General features: G+C 41.8%; 3 protein-coding genes across 4 annotated transcripts; all 3 read left to right on the forward strand.

The window, feature by feature from the left end:
* Positions 1–89: 89 nt before the first annotated feature.
* LOC133468292 (required for drug-induced death protein 1-like) lies at positions 90–3,263 on the forward strand. Its single transcript, XM_061754020.1, has 2 exons — positions 90–479; positions 1,883–3,263. Exons 1-2 carry the CDS (start codon positions 252–254, stop codon positions 2,018–2,020), a joined length of 366 nt encoding a protein of 121 aa, XP_061610004.1. The 5' UTR covers positions 90–251; the 3' UTR covers positions 2,021–3,263.
* A 481-nt stretch (positions 3,264–3,744) lies between these two features.
* On the forward strand, positions 3,745–5,853 carry tmem18 (transmembrane protein 18). Its single transcript, XM_061754019.1, has 5 exons — positions 3,745–3,947; positions 4,072–4,189; positions 4,716–4,770; positions 4,845–4,938; positions 5,528–5,853. Exons 1-5 carry the CDS (start codon positions 3,855–3,857, stop codon positions 5,618–5,620), a joined length of 453 nt encoding a protein of 150 aa, XP_061610003.1. The 5' UTR covers positions 3,745–3,854; the 3' UTR covers positions 5,621–5,853.
* A 6,803-nt stretch (positions 5,854–12,656) lies between these two features.
* Positions 12,657–25,740, forward strand: acp1 (acid phosphatase 1). Of its 2 annotated transcripts, none has more exons than XM_061754153.1 (7): positions 12,657–12,674; positions 12,833–12,927; positions 16,986–17,059; positions 17,615–17,728; positions 22,006–22,067; positions 22,684–22,789; positions 25,500–25,740. In XM_061754153.1, exons 2-7 carry the CDS (start codon positions 12,849–12,851, stop codon positions 25,575–25,577), a joined length of 513 nt encoding a protein of 170 aa, XP_061610137.1. In that variant the 5' UTR covers positions 12,657–12,674; positions 12,833–12,848; the 3' UTR covers positions 25,578–25,740. The 2 variants fall into 2 exon arrangements, with proteins under 2 accessions (XP_061610137.1, XP_061610138.1); XM_061754154.1 differs by lacking the exon at positions 17,615–17,728 and adding an exon at positions 17,764–17,877.
* The last annotated feature ends 1,982 nt before the right edge of the window (positions 25,741–27,722 follow it).

Here is a 27,722-nt window from a genome sequence, read left to right on the forward strand (position 1 = left end):
GCAAAAAAAGTAGAACTGTAAGGAATGCATTCATTATCTTCAGTCCGCGCTATTCAGTATCAAATATTGGAAGGCCGTATGAGGAGGGGGACTCGCTCAGCTCCTGTGCACACAGCGGTCCACTGGAATGCACTCACGCGCATGACGGCTGCGGGGCGGCCCCATGCTGCTTAGGAACTTGTTTTCATCCCCCCCCCTCGCGCCAGCCAGCGCCAACTCTACATCCTCCAACTGCCTCCTTCATAACCGCCATGAAGCCCAAAGGAGCTCCTCCACGGAGGCCGCGCCACCGGGACGCTGAGGCGGGAGCCGCCCCGTACCGGCGACACGTGGAGCGCGCGGAGGCCGAGCAGCGGCCGCACCGACAGCCCAAGGGGGTCCGCTTGGCTTTTCGGGCCGACCGCTACCAGCCCCTCGATGAGCAGGAAGTGAAGGAGGAGAAGAAGACCGGGAAGGAGAAATACAAAAAAGTCCAGAAGGTGGGTGTGCATTCATTCCACGTTTTAAATTTACGATACGAGTGACCCAACTTAGGAGTTTTACAAGATACGAGACTTTGTTTGGTTGATTTTTTTTTTTTTGCTTTGACTTATGTGTAAAAATGTTGTATGGGAGCGCTGTATGGTGGCAGCAAACTCAACTTAGTTCACCACAAGCAGCAAATTGGCAGATAATGAGCAACTCTTTAAAAAAGTGATTTCAAGCTGTCCAGTAGAAGTTTACTGTACCATTAAACACAAAACAAGAGAATTACACGTTGAGTATTTAAAACAACCACATAACTAAGTTATGTAATTTGCTAGCTTAATGCTAACACATAATGGGAAATGTCATAGATGAGGTAATGAATAGCATCTATGTGGCGGTGTTATAACACGTCGAGCAACAGATATTTAAATAGAAACAGTGCATAAACACGTAGAAAGACAATATGAAAAAAAATCACAGGCACATATTCTTTATCCCCTGCGAAAAACTAATAATATTACAGCAGCTTATTGAGTTGTTTACAGTATTAGTGAAACTCTTCCTCATTTGTCGCCACGACTGTATTATACTGCCACCCAGTGGCCAAGTCACGCAACCAGGAAGAGCCGCAATGATTTAATCATGATGCAAAAACTGTTTTTTTTTTTTTTTTCAATTTAACTATGTTATCACTGTGTCTTTATAAAGTATAATATTATACTATTTACCTTGATATAAAACACGTTACAACATTTTTTATTTATTTTATTTTTTGGGGGGGTGGGGGAGGGGGTTCAGTCACAGATGAATGGCATTTCCATTCTTTTTAATCGGGAAAGATGATTTTTTTTAGAGTGTTTTGAGTTACGAGCATGGTCACGGAACAAATTAAATTCGTATCTTAAGGCACCACTTCATAATAAATTCAATCATTTTCATTTTAACGTCAATAGAGCCCAAAACAGCACAGACAAGCCATGACAAATCAGGTAGGCCCACTAACGTATAATAAATTAATCGCACATCTGGGCACGTTGGGGATCCATTAGAAATCAACGGAAATTCCAGACACTCCAAAAAACAGCAACAAAAAAGTGTGGAAGGTGTTTTGTAAGAAGAAGTACTTACTTATACTGTAGGAATAAAGTAACAAACCACACAGTACAGCTCAAACACAGAGTTCCAAGCATGCGCTGCACGGATTGTGGAAGTTTGGAGTTATTTTTGCAAGTCATGTGACTGCCTCCCCTCACTTCAGCGCAGTCAGCCATTTCCTGTTTGCGGAAGGTCAGGACACAATGGAGCTTACGTCTCTCCATTTTTAGAGGAAACTCCGTAAAATAAGCCTCGCTGTGCCGTTGTCGTCCAACGCCAACAGCAGCCATCATGCGACGTGTATGCGTTTGTCTTGCAGAATGTGGGCAAAGCGCTGCGCTCCACGTGGACGTGCCTGATGCTCGGCCTGTACCATTTCGCTCTGGGCTATTCCGCGCCCATCACTGTGGTCGCCACCTTTGTGCCGGACTTCAGCCCTGCATGGAACAGAACCTGAACAAACCAGAATAAATGAAGTGAAACTATGATGAAAATGTTTTGAATCGAGTCGCACCTTTTGGCCTATCGCTGGTGGGCCTGAAATGTATCCCCCACCATAAACGGGGGCTTCATTGTTGTTTGCAAGGACTCGTATTCATTGTCCATAGTCGAAGCATGTTTGTTTCGCTGCCTTGTAACTGCAAATTTTCCTTGTAATATTATGACTTTATTTTCATCAAATGATGACTTTTTCTTGACAGAATTACAACATTATTGGAATATTATGACTTTAATATCATATTGTAATGATTTTCTTTTTTATAAAATGAATTCTTTCCTGCATATACAATCCCGATTCCAATGAAGTTGGGACATTGTGTTAAACATAAATAATAACACTAATAAAATTGTGGACGTCGTGTCCTCCGGGCCAAAGAAGAAAAGAACCATCCGGACTGTTATGGACGGAAAGTTCAAAAGCCAGCATCTGTGACGGTATGGGGCTGTGTTAGTGCCAATGGCATGGGTAACTTACACATCTGTGAAGGCACCATTCATGCTGAAAGGTACACACAGGTTTTGGAGAAACATATGCTGCCATCCAAGCAACGTCTTTTTCATGGACGCCCCTGCTTATTTCAGCAAGACAATGCCAAACCACATTCTGCACGTGTTACAACACAGTGGCTTCGTAGTAAAAGAGTGCGGGTACTGGACTGCCCTCCCTGCAGTCCAGACCTGTCTCCCGTTGAAAATGTGTGCAAGCGCATTATGAAGCGTAAAATACGACAACGGAGACTCCGGACTGTTGAACAGCTGAAGCTGTACGTCAAGCAAGAATGTGAAAGAATTCCACATACAAAACTTCAACAATTAGTGTCCTCAGTTCCCAAACGTTTATTGAATGTTGTTCAAAGAAAAGGTGATGTAACAGTGGTAAACATGACCCTGTCCCAGCTTTTTTGGAACGTGTTGCAGCCATAAAATTATAAATTCATGATTATTTGCTAAAAACAAAATTGATCAGTTTGAACATTAAATATCTTGTCTTGTCTTTGTAGTGTATTCAATTAAATATAGGTTGAACATGATTTGCAAATCATTGTATTCTGATTTATTTGTTTAACACAACGTCCCAACTTCATTGGAATTGGGATTGTACATTTATTATTCTGATTATTATTGTTATTATTGTTATCATTATAATTATTATTATTATGCTGACGTAATTTTCATAGAATAAACTCTTTTTAGATTTATACATCTGTATTATTGTTTTGTTTTTGTTTCTGTATGAACAATATTTTTTTTCTTCCGCGGAATCAACATTTCATTGTAATTTTACGACTTTAATCTTGTGGTATTATACATTTATTTACATAAGAGCACACATTTTCAAGTTGCTAAAAAACTACCTTTAGGTGAGGAAGCCCTTGGAAAACTTCCACATCAGGATTCCCGGTACGACCCAAAAATAGAAAGTTAATACACTTTCAACAGTGAGTCATTTTTTGTAAATTATGTAAGGCGCGGATTTACATAATTTTTCGTTTTGGCATTACTATATTTTGTTATGACCAAATATCAAACATGGTGAAATAAATTAAAATCAAACTACACTATACACGGACAAATATTTCCATTTTCATTAAATAATTCAATGTAAAACATTATTTATTTATTTATTTATTTTTTGTGGTCACCTGACTTGTAGTTATGGTACGTGTCCTAACGTCATTTCCCTGCGACGGCAAGGGTCGATACATGACGTCATCGTCGTCGCCTTGTTTTGTTTACATGCTAACGGCCGGGCTACATATTTAGCGATCTTTTCTGTGTTCTTTGTGAGGATGGCGACCCAAAAACCCGTGAACGTCAGCTCCGTACCCATAGATGCATTCAGCAATTTACGAATTACATCCATTTGGACGTTCCTCATGTCTGTAAGTTCAACTTTATTCACATGCTATCACGCTTAGCTCAGTCGTTGGATTGTCGCTGCTAAACAATCATGTGTTGTTTGTGAGGGTCTTCTTTGGCAGACTTTATTCATTTAATTTTTTTTAGGTGAAGTGGTCGGAGCCGTGGCTTCTTGCCGGTGTTGTGTTTCACATAGTCTGTCTTTGCCTGACTGTGGTGACGTGCAAGTATTACAGAGCGCAGATTTGCCACTTCCTGCTCATAAGTAAGTGGACAAAAGTATTGCTACTACTAAAATAATGGTTTGATTCAAACGTATTGTACATAAAATTGTAAAAGTTTAAAAACCAAGATTAACTTAGTGCAATAAATTAGCATTTCGATACAACCGAACTTTATGGGCAGTGATTATTTTGCATACCACCAGAGGGAGCCCACGTACCACTTTGAGAAGCAACGCTTGAGTCTAAATTAATTTCATTAATTTTTTTAAGATAAATATTTTTAAATTAAACTGTTGCATTTTTTTATTATTTTGGCGGTGAATTTTCATATACAAATAAAAATATATGAGCCACTGAGAAGTAGAGCGTCATGTCGTTTTGCAGGAGACTCGTTTAAAAGTTTGATGGCACAGAACGGTATTTGTTTTTGCTGAAATTGTGGTCTATATGTCAGACTTAATTTTCACAAAATTTCAAAAAAATTTATGTGTAATTTCACCTATTTAATGAGCTAAATTAATGCTTATCTTTCACTTTGTCTTTTATCCCGGTTCATGTTTCCCACAGTTGTCTTGGTGTACAGTGCTGAATATTTAAACGAGCTGGCAGCAATGAACTGGAGGTAAGCTTACAATATCTTTAATTCTTATATTATGTTATGATGATGTGCATTGTTTGACAAACACTTGATTGCAGGTCTTTCTCCGAGTTCCAGTACTTTGACTCCAAGGGCATGTTCATATCGTTGGTCTTCTCCATCCCGTTGCTCTTCAACGCTGTCATCATTGTGGTGAGTGCTGATTTATCATCACATCATATTGAATTCCCGTTTAGTTTCACAGTGTAATACAGACAAACAAATATACGGAGATGGTCTCTGATCCTCAGTAAACCCAGTGATATTATTCGTTCTTCGCTGAGGATAAAGAATATATGCAGAGGGTGCGCGGTATCAGCGGTGTACATGTAGCCGAAGGTACACATTTGGACTTAACCGACTAATCGCGATAACTCTTATTGATGTCATCATATCTGTCTCAGTATAAAAAATGGCGCAAGCGCCTCTGGTCACAGAGCTGCTTCACCGTTGATTTATTTATTTACTGATTGATTTCTTGACTTTTTTTAATTTAAGCAGCTCCGAGCTGATAGCTAGCGGCTAAACACCGTCCGGAACCTTTCAGGGTGCACAGCCTCTCTGTGTGTCGCCGGTATCAATTTAAAGCATGTGAGAGGGGTAAAAGTCCTTTTTTAATAAGTTTGATATCGTCTCTCTCCAATTGCCGATTTTCTCCTATCGCGAGCGTGTGTGGAACGTGTCGGCTGCGCTCAACGGGGGGCGCTGACTGTACGCCCGCCCGTCCTTTGTGTGCGCGCAGGTGGTGTGGCTGTGCAGGACCTTCTACACCATGGCCGAGCTGAAGACGCTGCAGCTCAAGCGGAAGGCGCGCCTGCCCAAGAAAAGCGACTGATCCGTTTGAGCTCAAACGTCACGAAGGACGCGATTTCTATTCTTTAGCGTGGGTGGACAAGCTGTGGCTTGCGGGCCACGCACGGCCCCTCCAGAGCGTACAAACCCAAAAGCAAGTACGACCTCAGACGAAGTGGAACGGCCCCCTGCTCCATTGTAAGTGTGTGGAAAGATTGTACGAGAGACACCAAAATGCTTTGTATTTTAATGTGTAATTAAAACTGTTTTATTGCACTGATAAAGAATTGTAAGTTTGTCAACGGTGGCTAAGCTTGAAGCGTTCACTACTGTCTTCAACTTGCCATTAGATTTTGTTGTGCCCTTTTTCCTCTACGATGAACAGGAAAAATGGATGCTATCCCTCAGATAGTATTTTTCTTATTCCTAAACACAACTACATGTTTGAGCGAAAATATCCGCTTAAAGGCTCCAGGCTGAAATATATCCCACCTTTTTCACACCGCGACAACGAGGCGCTCTAAAGTAGCCATGCCTGAAGCCCCTATTTACATGCTAGCTGTCAAGTCGGGGGGTGGAGAAAAATTCCGTGACAGCGCCTTCTATCTGTAATGTGTACGCACTCACTGCCGACAACGAGGCGTTCTAACGCGGCCACGCCAGCGGACGATCCGACAGGAAGATACATTTTCAGGGTGTAGGCATAGCTAGCTAACTAACTGCACGTCGCAACTGCGCCCGATAACCACTGAGGTGAACGAAGAAAATGTTTCTCACCTATTCTAATTTATTGAGATACGCCTGTATAATGTCTTTAGAAACATCTCTCCGAGTTCCCTTTACAGTTTTAAAACATACATTTCACCATTGAAGGAAGCGTTATCACGAGCTTGTCGCTAGAGGGCGACATGGACTAAATTAAGGACGCCATTTGTGAACTTGTCTGTGAACCCTGAAGTCGAGGAGGAGGAAGTCGGAAACAGCTGTAAGCTATTTTATTTATTGGAAACAAGACTATCATTTCTTGTCAATGGTCTTCTTCATCCTTTTTTGTGTAAATTGTTTTTAACATTAAAACGTTTTTGGGGCCCCTTGCACGAAATTTAGTTGTTGACTGTTGATTTTTTTTTTGTTTGTTTTTTTTAAAGAATTACAAAATAATTTCTACACAGATGCTATATTTGATCAACAATCCAGCAAGCATACAACATCTCGTTAACAGACTTTTTAAAAAACATCTACGTTTCTCAATTTGGAATTTTCTTTCATCAAAATGTTATTTTTTGTTTTACCTTATTTTACTATTCAATGATTTTTTATTTTCTTATTTTAAATTTTTTTTTTACTTTTAACCAGTAAATTGCTCAACATGATTTTGTTTTTTTTATCAACCTAGCACATCATTTATGAGCAAAAGGCCAAACTATTTCTTGTAAAATTTAAATGAGCATAAAATGCTTTTGATCAAGCAAGAGGTTTGTTATGAGATTAAAATGTATTTTTGTAATTTTTTTGAAATCCAATGTTTCTCCATTAAAAAAAAAAAAAAAATTTCAATCATTCAAACTAATGAATAATTTGGTGCACAATTTCTATGTAACAGATGTGTAGTTATTTTCATTTTTAGTCAGCATACAATGCTGTTGGTCAAACAGTGTTTTTTGTTTTTTTTTGGGGGGGGGGTCGCCAGTTTTTGTAAGGACAAATATTTAAAGTGAAATATATTTTGTAATCATTTTGTCATTTTGAAACCGAATATTTCTTTAAATTAATTACAGCAATTTGCAATGTGGGGTAAATTTTCAATGACAGTAAAATTGAGTTTTTGGAATTTAAAAAAAATATTTTTTTTGTAATTTTTGTCCATTTCAAAATCAGTAATTGTAAAAAAAAAAAAATCGTAAAGCGTTTGTTCATCCATATTTGGTCAGTTTTCAATGACATTACAATGTGTAACTGATTATCAAGCTGGCTTTTTTTCAATTATTAAATTTGATTTAATCTATTTTTTTACATATAAAAATAACACCTTAGTGTGAATTTTTGTCTTTCTCCCCCCCCCCCATTTTTCTTGTCTGGCCCTTGTTTTTCTCAGCTGCGTGCCTGTGTGTAACTGATCGGTCTCATAAACTCTGTTGTTTTTGGTGTGTTGGATTTCAAAGTTTTATGACTTGACCCCCTCCAAAAAATCCATGAAGGGAGGAATATTTGGAGACAATAAAAGGGGATGAGATGGATATTTATCATGGTTTACAACACAATGTGGGAGGAAACTGGATTCGCTACAGAGCCAAGATTCGGACCCAGATTCGGTCCCTCTGGAAGAGTTGTGCCATTTATTCCAGTCGGCGAAGGAAACTAATGACACGGGCAGCCGTAGCTAGTTGCATTGCAAAGGAGGGCCGGGATCTGATTAAAAGCCGTCCTCTTGGTAAATCCTCTAACTCGGGAGACATGCTCCGCCCACGTTAGATTGCGTACGCTAAAAAAAAGTTTGGCAATTTACAATTGCTGCCTTTCTGTTCAATTTGGGGTTTGGGTCCTCGGGACATTTTTGTCAGTCCAGTTATGATAGACATGTTCACCCTGGTGTCTTTGCAGGCCGCTTTTTCATGAAATTCACAACCAAAATGGCTGCCTAATGACATAATTAGAATGAAAGTTTTTGTCACACCGCATCAATTGAATGGCCATTGTGCTGTTCCTTGTGGTGTGTCCACCTTGGTCACCGGGGGGGGGGAGTATGAGTATAAAATGGCTATACTGTTTATTGGGATGTCTAACTCCTCTCTCAGCACTAATACTTGTCATTGTATGTCGGGGATAAAGAACATGACTGAGTACAATTATATTGTCTTTCTACACGTTGCTGCACCGTTTGTGTTCAATTCATTGCTTAATGGATTGAAACACCGCAACACAGAAGCTCACGTATCACGAATTGATTTCCTTGTCCGTCAAACACGGTCATAGCGACTTATTTACGCAAGAAGAGCGAGGGTTAGGTAAAGACAAACACGTCGAGGTAATTAATGGCTTTCCCCTTGAGATCTGGCTCCCTCGCTGAATTCTCTGCCTGTTGACGAACATATTCCTCCATTTGACGTCGTCCAAACGATTTTGTTGTCGGAGTCATTTGCCGCAATTAAGGCCCATCCTGCAGGCGTAAACGGAAGCGGCTGGCTCAATTAAAGAAAAGGCCCAGCAAATGACAACATCCAATTTCCGCCGGCATCTTTTGCATGCTGTTGTTGTAATATGGCTTAATGAGGGCTCATTATGCATGCGGCCGCTAATTGGTCTAATAAGGGCTCATCGCACCCAATTAGTCGGCGTCTATTTGTCGCCAGCTTGTCTTACAGTATCACGGAAAACAACTTTGTTTGCACGATGACTACTGCAGTTTTGTCAGGTTAGATTCGCTGACGTACAATTTTTTTCAAAATTTTTAGTTTGGTCATTGATTCGATGGGTGATCAGGCAATTTGGAATTATATTAAACATTATTATTTGAGTGTAAAAAGGGACACACAACATATTGGAACATGAACACAAACATACAATATTGTGGCACAAACAGACATCCACAACATTGTGGAAGATAAACACTGATGGACACAATATTATGGAACGTAAACATGGATTCACACAACATTGGAGTACAAACACACAATAGTGTGGAACACATGACATTGGAAAAGACAAACATACACAACCTTGTGGAACAGAAACACACCCGCACACTGCCTTGTGGAACAGAAACATGGATGCACACAACATTGGAGTACAAACACACAATAGTGTGGAACACATGACATTGGAAAAGACAAACATACACAACCTTGTGGAACAGAAACACACCCGCACACTGCCTTGTGGAACAGAAACATGGATGCACACAACATTGGAGTACAAACGAACGCAATAGTGTGGCACACCATGGACACACATTGTGAAACACAAACACGGACATGCACAACATTGTGGAACATAAACACAGACATACACAACATTGTGGAACAAACACGGACACACGCAACGTTGTGGAACAAACACTAACGCACACAACATTGTGGAACATAAACATGGATGCCCACAACACGAGTATAAACACAAAGGTGCACAATAGTGTGGAACACCAACACAGATGCACATAACATTGTGTAACACAAACACAGACATACACAACATTGTGGAACATAAACACGGATGCCTGCAACATTGTGGAACATAAACACTGATGCACAAAACATTGTGGAACATAAACATGGATGCACACAACACTGCAGTATAAACAAAAACGCGCACAATATTGTGGAACATCAACACGGACGCACACAACGTTGTGAAACAAACACAGATGCAGACAACATTGTGAAACACAAAAACACAGATGCACGCAACATTGTGGAACATTAACATGGATGGTGCACACAATATTGTGGAAAATAAACAGACGCACACAACATTTTGGAAGACAAGTACGGACTCGCACAACATTGTACAACAAAACCACGGACTTACACAACATTGTGGGCCGCTCACCTGGCTGTAATTCATCTGAGATTGTTTACAGCGCTGCCGTTTTGGTTCGCGACTGGGTCCGTCCGCCACCTCAGCAAAATGCAGATTGAGTTACAGACGTGGGAACCTTGCCACTGACATAAACTGACAAATTCATGTGGATGTATTGACACGATGTCTTGATCCCTGCCAAACGAGGTACGACTCTACATGTGCGAGTCCGTGACAGGCTTATATTTATGAGAGCATTTTGTCCGTCCTTTCTGGATCCCCGACATCCTAACTTGAGATAATATACGTGTTGCAGTGACACAAAAGATTAGTAAACTGGCCAAAATGTAATACTAGTATCAATAACTCTCTTGGATGGAGTCCACGGAACGTAGGCCTGCATTTCACGACATCGTCCATCTGTCAGCTGCAGCGGCCTGGCGGCGAACTGGGGCCTGTGAAACAACAATAACAACAGCAACATTTTTCTACCTTTTTGCAATGTCATCTCCACAGAGATTATCAAAGACACAAAATCATCCATCCCGCTGGCAATTTTCCACTTCTGAGGTAAGGCGAGCAGAAACGATTTTTGAGAGGGGGTAAGTAAAAATCAACGACTGAGATGATGTGGTTGCACAAGTGTGCACACCCTCTTATAACTGCATACACAGGAAAGAAAAGTCATTTGAAATGAGTTAATTCAAACATTGGTTGCATGATTAAAATGTGTTAAACTAACATATTTGATTATTTTCGAGGAAAAGAGGGGGAAATGACATTTTAATCATGTGTAATGGTTGTACATGATCAAACTAAGTGTTTTTTTTTTTTGATGTGTGTAGAATAAAGCACAAATAAAGCTTTTTTTTAACACAGTTAAGGCGGGAAGTTTGTGGTTCATTTCTTATTTGTAGTTACTATAATACAAAAAGTATTAGAAGTTATTTTTTCGAAATGTACAATCAATTAAAAATCCAAAAGAGATGAAATAAATGTACCTGTCGAGCAGAAATGTTGCTAATTTCATGTGGCTTCTGAATCACCTCAGCTGCCTGAGGTGGCTTCGTTCTGCTTCTGTTTGCCAGTCTTCGGCCCAGTTGTTAGCAAACAAAGGATGTTTTTTCTTTGTTGTTGTTTGTTATTCCAAAATAGTTCCAGCAAGGCTTCTGAAACCCAAGCTAGCAGGTCAACGCAAGGCTGCATGGGTGTGCCGTGGCATGCTGTGCTGTGCGTGCCAAATGATTGTTGACGCTTCGTCGGTCCCGCCTTCAGTCTCTGATAGGTTGTTCTTCCTCAGGGATGGTGGTTTCTTAAAAAAGGGACTGCAAAATCCCCCTTTTAACGCCTTTTTACAATGGAAAATGCCACCCCACTCCCCAACCCCCCATAAAAAAAAATCAAAATTCAACATTGACTGTACATTTTTTCAAGGTGTTTTCATTTTCAAACATTTTGGTTGGGAAAAGCAATCATGTCTTTGGAGGTCCAACACATTTTAAAATGATGATAACAAATCATGCGTGATCAACCAATAGATGACTCATCTGACTACATGAAAAAAAAAATCCTCTCCTGATTTAGCATTTTGATGACGCATCGCTTTCCAATCATGTCAAGACCGTTCGTCATATTGTCCTAATTGATCCTGATAGTGAATAGTCTCCGACATTTATGTGAATGTGAATAAGCGGGCCGGAAATCCTCAAGGGAAAGTAAAGTTATTAGCAACAAAGGAAAGAGACAGGACAACTGTTTTGTTTTCACAGCACTGACAGCGGTATTCCTTCTGAGCGGACCTTCTTTGCACTGCGTTCCGCTCGCATTGCAACTGAAAGGTCTCGTTGTTCGAGCCCCTTTCGTCGTGGTGGCGAACTTCCAATTGGAGCTGCTGAAACGGTTGCCCTTGAGCAGTCATGTTCTCAAAATGACATCCAATTCAATCGCATCATTTGGCTCTGGAGACTTCTCGTTTCTAGCGCCACGTATGCATCAAATTAGGCAGATTGAAAATGCTGATTTTCGGGACTGGAAATGGCTTTACAGGCTTTCCCTGTTCTAAGATGGCACCGTCAAAACAAAGACAACGTTATTGCTACTCAGTCATCGCAGTTCATTCAACGAATTGGAACTGAAATTATCAAAGACACAAGTAGATCTGTTGTTCTGGATAGCTGCTGGCGGGATATGCCCCAGATTGGTCGACAGTCAACCGCAGGGCACATAGAGACAAGCAGCAATTCAAACTATGAATAATTTGGAGCAGGTGTGTCCCATTTGCGGCCCGCCATTCATTTGTTTTAGCGGCCTGCGGCATTGACATCGGTACCTTGACTTACAGGTTCATATCGTTCAGCGACTAAGCTCGTAAGCTAATTTAGTCGTACTTCAAATCAATGCTCCACATTGAAATACATTGCAATGCCACTACAGTGAACCCAATGTGCATGTTTTGGGAATGTGAGAGCAAGTGGGAGTGCCTGGGGGGGGGGGGGAAGATCTACCTGAAAACCCACACAAGTACGAGGACAACAGGCAAACTCCACGCAGGTGACGAGATTTGAACCCAGAACATTCAAACTGTGAGGCAGATAAACTCACCACACATCTATCTATCTATCTATCTATCTATCTATCTATCTATCTATCTATCTATCTATCTATCTATCTATTGTGATTATGATTATTGTTATTATTATCTAGCATTGTTTTCCAAGTTGCGATTTTTGTTCATGCACAGGGTTGAACACCTCTCGATGACGTCAACCAGGACCCATTACGTTCCAGGCAAAATGGCGGCCTCAAGCAGCAAGTCTGTCCTGTTTGTCTGTCTGGGTAAGCAAAGCACTTTTTTCCCCCCTTTTTTTTTTTTTTTAATGTAAACGAGCATAAAAAGTCGACAATACACGCATTTATCAGTATTTTACAAAATCATTTAGACACTTCTTGTTTCCGAGTGTTTACGCATTTACGTCAACGTCGTCAACGGAATCAAGTTTATCACTTTAAATATGCTCAGAACTTCTGTTTACTCGTCCAGTAAGCGAGAGTGAAGGTGAAAATGGAGTAAGCATTTGGCATTGTGTTTTTGTCTAAACGCCTAGTCAACCTCCGTTTGCAAGGCAAATCAGGAGCTAAAGGTTGTGGCGAAACAGCATCGACTAACTAACCTAACGACTTGGAAAGTCCAACGTCCATGGCGATGTCTCCCGCACATGTTAATCCTTCAGGCCTCCTCCGTCAACAAACACAGTGAAGCTCAGCTTGTGGCTAACGTACGAGCTTAACCCATTGATTGGATCACGTGAATGGGAATATAAGTGCAGCATGAGAAGGAAATAAGTAGCAAAATATTAACGCCACTCTTTAAAAGGAGCCAAAGCATAATAATTTACACTGTTAAAACCGTCACTGTTGCACTTGTCTAATCCGAAACCCACGGAACCTTCAATATTTGAAAACTGCTTGTGCGGAGGAATGGGCCAAAATCACAGCAGAGCAATGCAAGTGACGAGTTTCTCCATACAGGAGGCGTCTTGAAGCTGTCATTGCAAACAAAGGCTTTTGTACAAAGTATTAAATAAATACCTGTTGGCATGTTCAATACTTTTACACAACTTAATTTCTGAGTTTATTTGTTCTGGTTTCTTTGCATGTATGGGTTACTTGGGTTGTTCCCAAAATCTGGTGAAATCGTGACGTGTTAAATACTTACTTCAGCCGCTGTGTTTGTGTGTGTGTGTGTATATATATATATATATATATATATATATATATATATATATATATATATATATGTGTGTGTGTGTGTGTGTGTATATGTATATATATATATATATATATATATGTGTATGTATTAGGCTTTACACGATCAGGATTTTTGGGGCCGATCAGCAAGTTTAAAAAAACGATAACCGATCACTGATCCGATCACAAGATGGAGCAATGTATCTATTTACATGACTTGTTCATTTATTGTATATACTTGTGTACTGTATCCATCCATCCATCCATTTTCTGTACAGCTTATCCTCATTTTAGACAAAAGTTAAAACACCAATGAGCTCAAGGGGGCATTCAAGGATTGGCCACTGACTGCGTTGTTTGAACGCGGCATACTCCTCGTGTACATTCTTCAGGTGGTCCATCAAATTTGTTGTGTTGAAGCATTTAGATGACGTTTCCCACGACGTACTTCAGGTGTTCACAGACTGCAAATAACTTACGTGTTGTTTGTCTGAGACACCGCAAAATAGTCCCACACCGACGACGTGCTTTTTCACCGACAAGATTGAACAAACTTTATTGGCCGTCAAGAGAGTTACAGTACTGCGCAACAAGACACGTGACAAGGCTAAAAATAAACTAGTTTTTTTATTCATACTCTAAGACGCGGAGTTAAATGTCTTGTGCGGAGCTGATCAATGGCGTCATTGATCGGATCGGCGACTTGTGACATGAAAGCCGATCAGCATAAAATGCTAATTATCGGCCGATACCAATAACACCGATCGGATCGGCGTAAAGTAGTATATATATTATATATGTGGATATGTGGATATATATTTATATATATATATATATTAGACTTTCCATGATCAGGATTTTTGGGACCGATCAGCAAGTTAAAACGATAACCGATCACCAATCTGATCACAAGATGGAGCAATGTGTCCCTTTACATTTATTGTGTATATACTTGTGTACTTTATGGCTTGTTCATTTGTTGTATATACTTGTGTACTGTATACTGAGTACTGTATCCAGCCATTTTGTGTACTCTTTCATCTGGTCACTTTCCAAAGGCCTGGAAATCTGCTCTTGTTACCCCTGTCTTTAAATCCGATGACTCAACTTCTCTGAATAACTACCGACCTGTAAGCATTCTTCCGGCCATTTCCAAAATTGCAGAAAAATGGGTGTCAGAGCAGATTGTCCATTATTTAATCAGCAGCTCCCCCTCTCTCCACGCCATATAGTTTGGTTTCAGATCCAAGCATTCCACTGAAATGGCTACATGCCTCTTCATTGAGAAAATAAAATCTTCTCTCGACAAGGGTGGAGTTGTAGGGGCGGTGTTCTTGGACATCAGGAAGGCTTTGGATACAGTAAATCACTCTGTTCTTACCAAGCTCTCAAAATTGAACTTCTCTTGCAAAGCTGTGAGCTGGATTGAATCATATCTGCATGATGGAACACAATCTGTATCAGTTAACAACTGCAGATCTGAGTCTCTTGGGCTAACCACTGGAGTCCCTCAGGGATCAATATTAGGCCCCCTTTTACTTAGTCTTTATATCAACAACTTGCCCACTGTTCGTTCTGAAGCTGAGTGCGGACTGTGTCCAGACGACAGAGTTTTCTTTGTTCATGGTCGCTCCAAAGATACTGTTGCTGCTAAACTCACTAATACAATGTCCTGTGTCACAACTTGGTTGCAGGTGTGCTGTCTACAGCTAAACATTTCTAAAACTGTAGGGATGTATTTCACTAAAACAAATAGAGTATCACCTGACCCCGACATACTGGTTAATGGAGAAAAAATGCAAATTGTCAGCCAATACAAATATCTTGGGTTAATAATAGATTCACAGCTTTCCTTTAAAGCCCATATTGACAAATTGTGTAAAAACATCAAATTAAACCTCGCAAATTTTCGTGCAATTCGGAATGAAATGTCAACTGAAGCTGCAAAAATTTACCTGCATTCAATGATTCTTAGTCACTTTAACTATTGCATAACCAGTTGGTCCCAGGCTGGTCATAATGCAAAAAAACCATTGGAAGTTTTGTACAAACAAGGAATTAAAGTGATGGATAAAAAAACCAAGGCACTATCATCACTGTGCAATTTAAAAAAAAATACAGTCTTTTAAACTGGGACAGTCTTCACATATTTGCAGATTTCAATTTGATTTGTAAAGTACTGCATGATTTGGCTCCAGCTCCTCTGGCTGAGTTCATCAGCCAAAGAAACGGCTCTGAGCGTGTCACTCGAGGCTCTGTCAGAGGTGACCGTCTCATTCCTCTGCGCAGGAGCACTTTCACTAAGTCAGCCTGGTCAGTGAGGAGCGCTGGTGAGTGCAACTCAGTACCTGAGGAGGTTAAACTGCTTACAACATACAAGGCCTTCACAAAAAGAAAACTGAAAATGTGGCTAGTTAACACTGATAGCTGCCAACACTAAAACACAAGTATGTTATGATGTTTTTTTTTTTTTTTGTTATGATCAAATGATTTGTGGTTTTATTCTCTCTTAATAGTATCGTAAATCTTTGATAATGTATCCTGTATTATATTTTCTTGTAGATGTATTTTACTGCTTTTTTACATCATGGCCAGGAGACTACAGATGAAAACTAACCTTCTGGCTAATTCTGGCTTTTTTTTTAACCATGTGTACTTCATGTGTTTTATGAAATTGCATTGTCCCCTTTCAAATAAACTGATTAATAATAACTACTTATCCTCACCAGGGTCGCGGGCGTGCTGGAGCCCATCCCAGCTCAACATTATTCCCTAGCATTTTAGACAAATATATAAAACTTGGATTTTTAAACTTCTTCCAAGGGAGCCAAGGACGTTGAACAATAACTCGTTGGGCTAATTTGATGATTCTCAACCACTGTGCTGTGGAAATTAATTCAACCATCCTTCCATTTTCTGTACCGCTTATCCTCACTAGCCACTTTCACTTAATTGGTTAAAAAATTGTTTAATACAAATAATGTATCTTTGTTCATCTCGGTATGCTTGGGACGTGTCGTAACGGGCATAACAATGAAATGCTTTTCCCACTAGTTGGCAAAAGGTACACAATTGTCCAGAATGTGAGGCTAATAAAACGCTTTGTCTCAAGCTGTGTAGTAATGTTGAAATGTTTTCTTTTACAGGGAACATTTGCAGGTCCCCCATTGCGGAGGCTGTCTTCAGGAAGATGGCGACCGATGCAGGCGTCGTTGACAAGGTACCACCGACCGTACAAATAAAATGGCGCTGACTTACAGCACGGCATCTGCTCAGATGAACTACCTTGAACCCTCGCAAAAGTAATGCACACCCTCCCAAAGATGTTTAGAAAATGGATGGATACTCTCGTTTTATTAAATACATTTATCGCCAACAATTGTTTATCTTTGGTTGGGCACTTACTGTACCTTACGTTGAGCAGCTAGCCTATACTAGCTGCTCGCCACTACCAATAGCGATCCAAACCTTTTGCAACGCAGCAGTCAAGTCATTATAACAGTAAATATTTTTACAAAAAAATGCTCCCTGGCCATAAATATAAAACAATCCAATGAAAAGCTTGTGATGAGGTATTCTTACGCTGCTGGGCAAACTAGGTCGTGACGGACACTCGTAAACCGAGGACCTCTTGTAATATACACGGCACGCAAAAAGTTAGGGATATTGGCACCTTTGTTTTTTCTGGAAAATCTCAAGAGTAGATTTAGAAACATTGCAAAGCTCGCAACAAGAAATCATGTTTCTTGTTTTCCGTGCTCTCTCCTCTGCCCAGTGGAGGATAGACAGTGCCGCCACGTCGACCTATGAGATAGGAAACCCGCCCGACCATCGCGGTCTAGCCTGCATGAAGAGGCACGACGTGCCCATGAGACACGTGGCTCGGCAGGTATGACCACCCGCCTTTCTTCTGTGTTGTTGCAGTGGCTCATAGACAGCGGCGCCACGTCCGACTGGAATATTGGCTGCGCGCCAGACGCCCGTGGGCTGGCCTGCCTAAAGGGCCGTGGCATTGAGACGGCTCACAGGGCCCGACAGGTACCGAGCACAGGTCACAAGGCTTCCGCTCGCCACTTTGATAATACATGTTCACAAATGTGTGACATTGGTGCGATGTGCTTTGCGTATATTTACCTGCGTATACCTTTCTGTAGTTGCTTCCAACGCATTTCTTCATAGTCGCCGGCCTTCTAACCGTTTTCAAAGCAGAGTTCCCCATATTGACAGCCGCTTTAGAGCATTCTGACCAATTTATCAAGACACACAGACTATTGTGTTCTGTGACAATACAAGCACCGAACCTACCAAAAGAATGAGTAGACGCTCTTCTTTCACCTGAAAAAAGTTTGTTTCTAGCATTTTCCATTCTTTAGTAAACACCAGTAGAATATGGGTTGGTTTTACAAGACCTGCCCTTTACCTTTACTGTTACAGCCATGATGTTAGTTACACGGCCGTTCGTGTGTGGGGACGTGATCTGTAAACTACCAAAAAAAAACAAACCATCATGATTCTTCTCACTTGCCTTCCAAGCTGTTTTTTTTTAGTTTGCATTTGTTTTCCTCCCATCAAGCAGGAGATTAAAAACACACAGTGCGTTATTCTTCAGACAAACCAAGCCTTGAGAGCAATGTTATAAATATAGAAATCACTTTTACTAGTAAGTAATAAAGTGGGTATGACAAACAAAATACACATGGGCATAGTTTTACAGTGCTGCTGACAGTGAAACCAAACCTATTTTTACCAAATCAATTTATTGACTAATAAAGGTCTGCTGCTCTCCACAAGGCGAGGCATATTTATTTATATAGCGCATTTCATACACAAGGTAACTCAATGTGCTTAACATGATTAAATGCATTTAAAAACAAAGAGCAAAAAGACATTTGAAAAAACGTCCAGAAAAATAAAAGACGGCTTACTAAAGTTATGAAAAATCTTCAGTGCGGGAAATAAACAATTTGAGATATACAGGATTTCAAATGCTGTGATGCCTCCATTTATCAGTTTAATTTGTATCTTGAAAGACCCTCGTAACTAAAGAAGTTCACATGTCAAATCATCTTTCCCCATTCAAATGAATGAATGTGCCATTGATCTGTTCCAGCCTCCCAAAAACATTAACAGAATTATCATTGTTATATTTTTAAATGATAAAAATGGCACCCTACAGTGTTGTAGTTTGTAAATACCTATACCAATATCCATGTAATTGTTCTGAAAATTGTTTATTTCCGACAAGTAATCCATGTTTGTTCCATCCATCTATGCCGGGATATATGGTGAAGCCAGCTGCACACCGAGCGACGTGGCTGAATTACACGGAATTTAGCAGTGTTTAGCGTCTGAATGTAAACTGTTGGCTCCCATGACGCTGCGCTTCCGGGGACTCACACGGGCTTGACAGTTTCCCCGTAGCTGCCGCATGCCTGACCGTTGCCATGATCGTTTGATTGAAAGGTTTATTTTATTACTCTGAAATTGGTTGCACAAAAAAAGCAGGTCAGGACAATGACCACCACGTCATTTTTAAAAATCGGCCTCGGAAGCAAATGAACGGCTCCGGCTTCCTGCCTCGCTGTCCAAGCTGCTGCAGGCGATGAATCACATGGCGGCGAGAGGATGCGTCCATAAATTTAGCATCCCATCACTCCTCAGCGTCTTTCCATTCCCGAAACAAGCCTAAAAATGTTCATCCATTTAGGGTATTTTCCTCACTTCAATTCCTGCTTCCGTGTGACCCCACCTCACCCCCTTCTTCCAAGTTGCTCAGCTCTCTCATCTTTCCCATTTGTCCCTCTCCAGTTAGACCCACTCTAATCTCCTCAAAGCAGAACTGTGGAGCCTGAGTCCCCATCCGCGCAATGAGCTTTGACACGAGCTCTCATATCCCCCACCTTCATTAACCAGCATCACCTTGTTTCCACCCGCTTCTTTTTCTACAAACTGGTCAAAGGGAGACCACATCCGGCCAAGAAACAAACAAAAGATCTGTTTGCATAGTTTGTCCATCCATCTATCCCTTTTCTACCGCTTATCCGAGGTCGGGTCGCGGGGGCAGTAGCTTTAGCAGGGACGCCCAGACTTCCCTCTCCCCAGCCACTTCATCCAGCTCTTCCGGGGGGATCCCGAGGCGTTCCCAGGTCAGCCGAAGGACGTAGTCTCTCCGTGTTGAGGAAAGTTGAGGAATGCTAAGGTACATACAGGTTTTGGAGAAACATATGCTGCCATCCAAGCAACGTCTTTTTCATGGACGCCCTGCTTATTTCAGCAAGACGATGCCAAACCACATTCTGCAGGTGTTACAACAGCGTGGCTTCGTAGTAAAAGAGTGCGGGTACTAGACTAGCCTGCCTGCAGTCCAGACCTGTCTCCCGTTGAAAATGTGTGGCGCATTATGAAGCGTAAAATACGACATCGGAGACCCCGGACTGTTGAACAGATGAAGCTGTACATCAAGCAGGAATGGGAAAGAATTCCACCGACAAAATCTTTTTGTTAAATTGAGGGGAATTTCAGTGTTGTATGAGTCTGAGCGTGAAAGGTGGCAAAATAAACCAAAGATTACCATTGCTCCGTGTGGTAGCCAGGTTCAAACTGCGTTTGAGCGTTAAAAAGAATTGTAACTCGGTTGTCTGGATTAAAATGACCAATCCGGGAGCTCCTGTATGCTTGCATTGTTGGTTTGTACTTGGTCTTGCTTTTCTCCAAAATTGTTGCGAATCGCAAATCAAACTTCCTCAGAAGTACTTGGGGCGCCATTAAGCGGTTAAAAAAAACCAAAAAAAAAAACCCCAAATCTTCTCTAACGACCCATTTCCAGAATTGTCTTGCCGTTCTAATCCTCAGCGTTGTCCTCGAGAAGGGGAATCCTGCGGTTAGTGCTGTTTTGAACGAGCAAGTGGGCTCCACCAGTGCAATCCGCATTCCTATTCTTAGCAGGAAAATACAACTTTTAAAAGGGTATCAAGACTATTGTGTTGTGACGCTACAAATGTGTCACGTAGCGCAAGGGTTTCAATTGAGAACTAACACAATACGTAATACAATACGGATGGATGGATGATTGCTATGCGGGCCACTGAGGTCGCAGAAGAGACGACGACCGGACGCAGTCCCTCCGGCCTCTCCGAGGTCATCTCCCAGTTGGCCGTGCCTGGAACACAGACATGCGGCTTCTGTGATGCATAAGGAGCCTGAAGTTATGCAAGAGCTGGAGGAGATTCAGGAATCTTTACTGAAGCCCTTTCGGCCTGAGGGCCTGATTCTGCCCGCCACATCATTTGCTGCGGCCCGCCCAAGCAAATCATGTGCATCTACGTGATAAAATCTGTAGCAAATTCGCAAACCCGTTTCACATTTAATAACATTGAGATATTGCAAGCGTTTTTGATGATCAAAGCCATCTTTAAATTTGACTTGTGAATTTAAAACTAGATATCCATCAGTTTTTTTGTGTACAGTGTCCTGCAATTTGCAGGGGATTTGGGACCGCAAATAGCAAAAAAAAATCTGCCAGTAATTGATGCAGGTTAATAATTGTCTCTAAAAGTCACAAGATGGCTGCCAAGCTTTACTTTTCTAATAGACAAGATTACGGCCTGGATAAAGGAAACGCTGCACAAAAGCTGTGATAGAATTTTGGCAAAAAACATTTGGAGAACTGAATCGTACCAAAAACTAAGCTTCCACTTTATATGTAATTATGTGATGAGGCAAAGTTATAGCAGCCCTCTGAGCGAAACCACAACTACAGTGCGGCCCGCGGCAAAAATGAGGTTGTCACCCCTGGTCTGCGGATAACGATTTTTGCGCCCAAGACTGGAAATATATCACAAAATTTGACAACACAATACTTTTCTCATCGTCAACTCTAATATTTATTCTGCTCATCTAAAAATAGTCATTTTGAAATGTTTATTGTATCTTTTTTTTATGATGATTATTATTGTTTCGCCATGACTGGTCGCTGGCCAGCGCTCTAGCACCCTCTATTGGCCTGTGTGACATCTGTGAGAGGTTCTAACACTTAATAAACTTTTTTTTTTTTTTTTGGCAGAGGTGAGAGATTTTGATGTCTGACCCTTTGTTCAAATGGGAAAAGTGGTTTTGCTTTCTGTTTTGCATTTGCATTACCTTTTTGCATTTGTCTCTCACTTCCAGGTGACGAATGATGACTTTATGAACTTTGAATTTATTCTCTGCATGGATGAGAGCAATTTGAGGTACGTCAGCGTCCTGCGAATTTGGGAATTCTTTGAAAACGCCGTTGACGTGTTGAGTGTCGTTAATGGCCCTCTTGGATCAACAAGAGAATAAAAAACATAAGGGATCAAATTTGGCCGTGGTGAGAAGCGACTCCCAACTTGTGTGCTACTGCGCCGCATTTTCCCAGCAACAATGAGCTATAACGTGTAGGTGAATGCCTCCTTTTAATGAGCAATATACTTCCTTAATCTCTTTCCACAGGTCAGGGTGAGGGGTATTTTTCTTTCTACTTTGAACGTTTAGGGATCATTTTTTGAGATCACATGCCCACGGCAGATCTGATCTGTAAGGAGCTTAGCGAGTTCTTAGGATGCCATGTCTATGCTCCTTGGGCAGTTTTTTTTTTTTTCTCTCTCCCCCTTTCTTTCCCACTTATTTTTCTCAGCAAATGTTAATCTGACCAGACTGAGAAAAGTACAACTTGTGGCGAGCAAAAAGGCTGATCCGGGCCATTTGGTGGTGTTGTTGTCTCGTAAAGTACAAATATAGTGCAAACGCACTCAAATCGGCTTATGTCCTTTTGGAGCGCATGTCGACATATTTTGACATCTCAATTTCTTCTTGTCCTTTCAGCGACTTGAAACGTAAAGGCAACGCGGTGAAGAATCAGCGGGCAAAAATCGAACTGCTCGGTACATATGATCCGCAGAAGCAGCTGATCATCAAAGATCCCTATTATGTAAGTAGTCCAGTCAAATGAGTTGTGGTTTTCTAAACAGAAAGGCTTTGGACAGCAGAGGGAACGTAAAACAAGTGCTGTAAAGCTCTCCGAGGATTTGGCCTTTTCAAAAGCAGCTTTAGCTTGGCTTCACACTTGTGCAATGTCTGAAGACCTATGAAGCGCTTCCATCAAGCGGTTACGTTCTTATTGACTCTACATAGGAGAGAAATCCCTTGCAACCCTAATGAGGGCAAGCGCTATAGAAAATCGATCAATGGATTTACATCACTGGAGAAGCAATGTGAATCCCGATTATGACATACAGTGGCTACAGAAAGTATTCAGACCCCCTTAAATTCTTCACTCTTTGTTATATTGCAGCCATTTGCTAAAATCATTGAAGTTCATTCCCCCCCCCCCCTCATTAATGTACGCACAGCACTCCATATTGACAGAAAAAAAACAGAATTGTTGAAATGTTTGCAGATTAAAAAAGAAAAACTGAAATATCACACAGCCATAAGTATTCAGACCCTTTGCTGTGACACTCGTATATTGAACTCTGGTGCTGTCCATTTCTTCTGATCATCCTTGAGATGGTTCTGCACCTTCACTAGAGTCCAGCTGTGTTTGATTATACTGATTGGACTTGGGGGGGGGGGGGGGGAGGTTCTGCTGCACTTAAGATTCCCAAGAGCACAGTGGCCTCCATAATCCTTAAATGCAAGACGTTTGGGACGATCAGAACCCTTCCTCGATCTGGCCGTCCGGCCAAACTGAGCAATCGGGGGAGAAGAGGCTTGGTGAGAGAGGTCAAGAAGAACCCAAAGATCACTGTGCCTGAGCTCCAGAGATGCAGTCGGGAGATGGGAGAAAGTTCTAGAAAGTCAACAATCACTGCAGCCCTCCACCAGTCGGGGCTTTATGGCAGAGTGGCCCGACGGAAGCCTCTCCTCAATGCGAGACGCGTGAAAGCCCGCATGGAGCTTGCTACAAAAACCACTGAAGGACTCCGAGATGGTGAGAAATACGATTCTCTGGTCTGATGAGACAGAGATCGAACTTTTTGGCCTTAATTCTAAGTGGCATGTGTGGAGAAAACTAGGGACTACTCATCACCCGTCCAATTCAGTCCCAACAGTGAAGCACGGTGGTGGCAGCATCATGCTTTGGGGGTGTTTTTCAGCTGCAGGGACTGGACCACTTGTTGCAATCGAAGGAAAGATGAATGCGGCCAAGTACAGGGATATCCCGGACAAAAACCTTCTCCAGAGTGCTCAGAACCTCAGACTGGGCCGAATGTTCACAATCCAACAAGACAATGACCCTAAGCACGCAGCTAAAATACAGAAGGAGTGGCTTCAGAACAACTCAGTGCCTGTTCTTGAATGGCCCAGCCAGAGCCCTGACTTAAACCCAATTGAGCATCTGTGGAAAGACCTGAAAAAGGCTGCCCACCAACGTTCACCATCCAGCCTGACAGAACTGGAGATGATCTGCAAGGATGAATGGGAGAGGATCCCCAAATCCAGATGTTAAAAACTTGTTGCGTCATTCCCAAAAAGAATCATGGCTGAATTAGCTCAAAAGGGTGCTTCGACTAAATACTAAGCAAAGGGTCTGAATACTTAACGGCAGGTTTTCTTTTTTTAATAAATCTGCCAAAATTTCAACAAATTAGTTTTTTTCTGTCAATATGGAGTGCTGTGTGTACATTGAGGACAAAATGAACTTAAATGGCTTTAGCAAATGGCTGCAAATAACAGAGTGAAAAATGTAAGGGTACTTTCCCTACCCACTGTGTATGAAAACTGAAGCAGAAAAGTTGGAGAGAAACAAAATATGACTTGGCACTACAAATCCTGGCTCTGAACTTGCCTGTTCTGTGGTCTTGAGTCCTGTCTCGAGTCAAAGAGCGTAAAACACTACTAGACACGGCATATAAAGGGTAAGAACAATAGCGATTTCTGAGTGACAAGCCACTCCTTCAATCAAATATGCAAATATTTATCAACTATATATCAGGTGTCATATGCATAACCTGATTGCCCACTCATTGTCGCATAACCGATCCATTAGGGCCAGTTTCCGTGGAGAGCGAGATTTGCAGTGCCCTCAAGGTCGATTTGAGGCGTGGAGCAACAACTTTGGCTATTTCAAAAAAGGGCCTCCAGAAAATTTCCAAAATCGCTGGAAGATTACCTCCAATCCAATCATCGAATAACTCTCGTTTTCCAAGTTCACGTCTTTTAATCAGTCAGAAGACTTTTGTCTTTGTCCAATGCTGGCAATAACAAACAAATCTATTATTTATATATAAACATATGAATTAATCACCGAAAGAAATGGTTCAGTTTCAGTGTTTTTGTGCCACTATTGACTTTGGCTTTTACTCTTGGAGGCACGGATCTCGGGTTGATTGAGATTTCTCGTCACACTAATTACGCTGTGAAAGAACTGAAAAGGCTAAAAGGAGCATTTTATTCCAGTGTATTATGAAGACAAACATTTTGATGCCAATGTTGCCAAATTTGTTGTTGGCATCCTGAATTGATTTCCCTCAGGGCATCTCCACAGCGATGCATCTGTATTTTGAAACTGCATCAGGCGCTATGTGAAAGGCGCGTAGTAAAATTGGCCCTTGATCTTTCAACAGCTGAATCTGTGCTTATTTTAATATCTGTTTCCTGCAGGATGAAACTCCTCATTGCCCTTTTTTCTTCTGCAGGGAAGCGATGAAGACTTTGAAAAGGTGTACGAGCAGTGTCAACGATGCTGCAAGGCGTTTCTTGAGTCCAACTCGTAGCGTTGTCGCTCGCCAGTTGGCTGTCGTTAAGGCATTCTTTGGCCACTTCGTTTTGGAGGAAAAAACTGCCAGAAGGCTAACAGGTTTTTGTGTTTTCACTCATTCTGAGCACATTGTTGACTTCAACAACAATGCCTGTGTTGAAATAAATCATTACAACTCACTCAGGTCATCTTGATACTTTGGTGAGTGTGGCGCAAACGAGAGCGTTACAATTACGGATTTGTGCAAATAGTCGTCAGGGGGCATTTATCTGATGAACCAATATAAAAGTATATTAGCATTATATTCCAGAGTGGAGTTAAGTAAACTAAAAAAGGTGGTTGACAAAAAAGTTTCAGAGCTCTGGAATGATCACATCGCCTCGGGCTACTGCAACGCTAATGGCCATTCGGGACGCTGTTTTAATACTGTGCAGGGAACTTGTTTACAACGTGAAGCAAGTTCCCACTCTTGAATTCCTCTGCTGCTGGTGTGGTTAACAACAAGAGTTCAAACGTGGTCAGAAGTTAAGATTTCAATTTTCCAGTTATACACTCGTGTACCGTACTTTCCGCACTATAAGGCACACTTAAAAGCCTTTAATTTTCTCCAAAATCGACGGTGCGCCTTTTAGCCCGGTGCGCCTTGTGCGTGCACAGAGTTCCAAAATCTGTAAAAATGTTGTTGTGCGATTTTGGTAAGCGCTCCGCTTGATTGACTGTCGGACCATTTCCCGCCGGCAAAGGGACGTAATACGTACACTACGTACGCTGGCAGCGTAAAGCCACGTACAGTGCGTACGCTTACCTCCGGTAAGTATACTGTGCTACCGGTATGCTGCTAAACAACATTTGTTTGGCTAGGGACCCCCGAAAATGGCATCAGAGAAGAGACATGCTTACGTGGCGCAATTCAACCGACAGGCTATCAGTCACGCGGTTGTAAACGGGAACAGAGCGGCCGCGAGAAAATTCCAAATCAAGCACAAGAACAGCCGGGAGAAGCGTCTCGACAGTCACCATTCGACTGAAGGCGACCACGATAGCACAAGACATGAAGGTCGAACACTTTCAAGGAGGTCCGTCTCGGTGCTTTGGTTTTATGAGAAGGCGCCATCTCGCCATCCGCGCAAGGCCTGCCGTGGCGCAGCAACTGCCGGCGAACTCCAACCGCCGGACATCGGTGTGAACAGGGCGTTCAAAGTGAAGTTGCGAGCGATGGACGAGAGATGGCGAACACACCTTTTGCGAAGACTGGGAGGCGAGTTACGCCACCATACGTGAATGGATTGCGGATGCCTGGGCTAAGGTATCCGCTTTGACGAACAGCCACGCGGCAACGAGTCTGACTCCGACAATGACGAGAGGGAACCCGGCATGTTGGATGGGGAAATTGCCCAGCTGTTCAATTCAGATACACAAGATGAGCACTTCGATGGATTTGTGACAAAAGATTGATCAAAAAAATAATGCGAGTGTGTTTTGAAATACGTAGAAGAATAAAGTTCAACCAAACTCACTGTTTACCTTGTTTTAGCATGCGCCGAATAATACGGTGCGCCTTATCTGTGGCTTAAGTACAGAAATAGACCCCGTAATTGAGACTGCGCCTTAGAATCCGGTGCGTCCTATGGTGCGGAAAATACGGTAATTGCACTTAATACGTGTTTTTTTTCCCTGCTTGAGCAAGGAGTTGAGGAAATGTCGTTTCAGTTGTCCAAAGACTTGAGTCATGCTTGTAAGGACCCTCTGGGAATTGCTGTTTATTATTGTTTTACAGACAAATGACTGTAATCATCCTTTTTGTGGCCTTACCATTTTCGAAAACTTGCCATTGATGAAGTCTGGGAAAAAAAATATTTTGCCCCACGCCACAAATTTCTCTTATCGACATGAATCTGGGCGAGCACGTCTATCATAACAGGATGCACCAAAAAGTCTCAACGACCCTTGCCCGAAATTGAACGGGAAGCTAGCCATTTTGGGCCAATTCCAGGGCTTGTGCAAACCTAGACCAACTCCTACTTGTCGCTCAAATCCTAAATCCTAAGCGGGTATCCTAGACAAATGAGTGACGCCAAATTGCTGAGCTTTCTTAGCCTGCACCTTCTGGTGTGGGTGGAGCATGGTGCAGAGATCGGGTGGAGGATTTGCAATGAAAATC

This window comes from Phyllopteryx taeniolatus, chromosome 18 (genome assembly GCF_024500385.1).
Source record: "Phyllopteryx taeniolatus isolate TA_2022b chromosome 18, UOR_Ptae_1.2, whole genome shotgun sequence".
NCBI classification, from domain to species: Eukaryota; Metazoa; Chordata; class Actinopteri; order Syngnathiformes; family Syngnathidae; genus Phyllopteryx; species Phyllopteryx taeniolatus.

What these genes read in the sequence shown, in the direction of transcription:
- tmem18 (XM_061754019.1), top strand. Translation starts at nt 3,855, where the DNA reads ATGGCGACCCAAAAACCCGTGAACGTCAGCTCCGTACCCATAGATGCA. An exon ending in TTGCCACTTCCTGCTCATAA is followed by an intron (nt 4,190 to 4,715) that starts GTAAGTGGACAA and finishes TGTTTCCCACAG; the next exon opens with TTGTCTTGGTGTACAGTGCT. An exon ending in TCAACGCTGTCATCATTGTG is followed by an intron (nt 4,939 to 5,527) that starts GTGAGTGCTGAT and finishes GTGTGCGCGCAG; the next exon opens with GTGGTGTGGCTGTGCAGGAC.
- acp1 (XM_061754153.1), top strand. Translation starts at nt 12,849, where the DNA reads ATGACGTCAACCAGGACCCATTACGTTCCAGGCAAAATGGCGGCCTCA. An exon ending in TGTCCTGTTTGTCTGTCTGG is followed by an intron (nt 12,928 to 16,985) that starts GTAAGCAAAGCA and finishes TTTCTTTTACAG; the next exon opens with GGAACATTTGCAGGTCCCCC. An exon ending in ATGCAGGCGTCGTTGACAAG is followed by an intron (nt 17,060 to 17,614) that starts GTACCACCGACC and finishes TCCTCTGCCCAG; the next exon opens with TGGAGGATAGACAGTGCCGC.
- LOC133468292 (XM_061754020.1), top strand. Translation starts at nt 252, where the DNA reads ATGAAGCCCAAAGGAGCTCCTCCACGGAGGCCGCGCCACCGGGACGCT. An exon ending in AATACAAAAAAGTCCAGAAG is followed by an intron (nt 480 to 1,882) that starts GTGGGTGTGCAT and finishes TTTGTCTTGCAG; the next exon opens with AATGTGGGCAAAGCGCTGCG.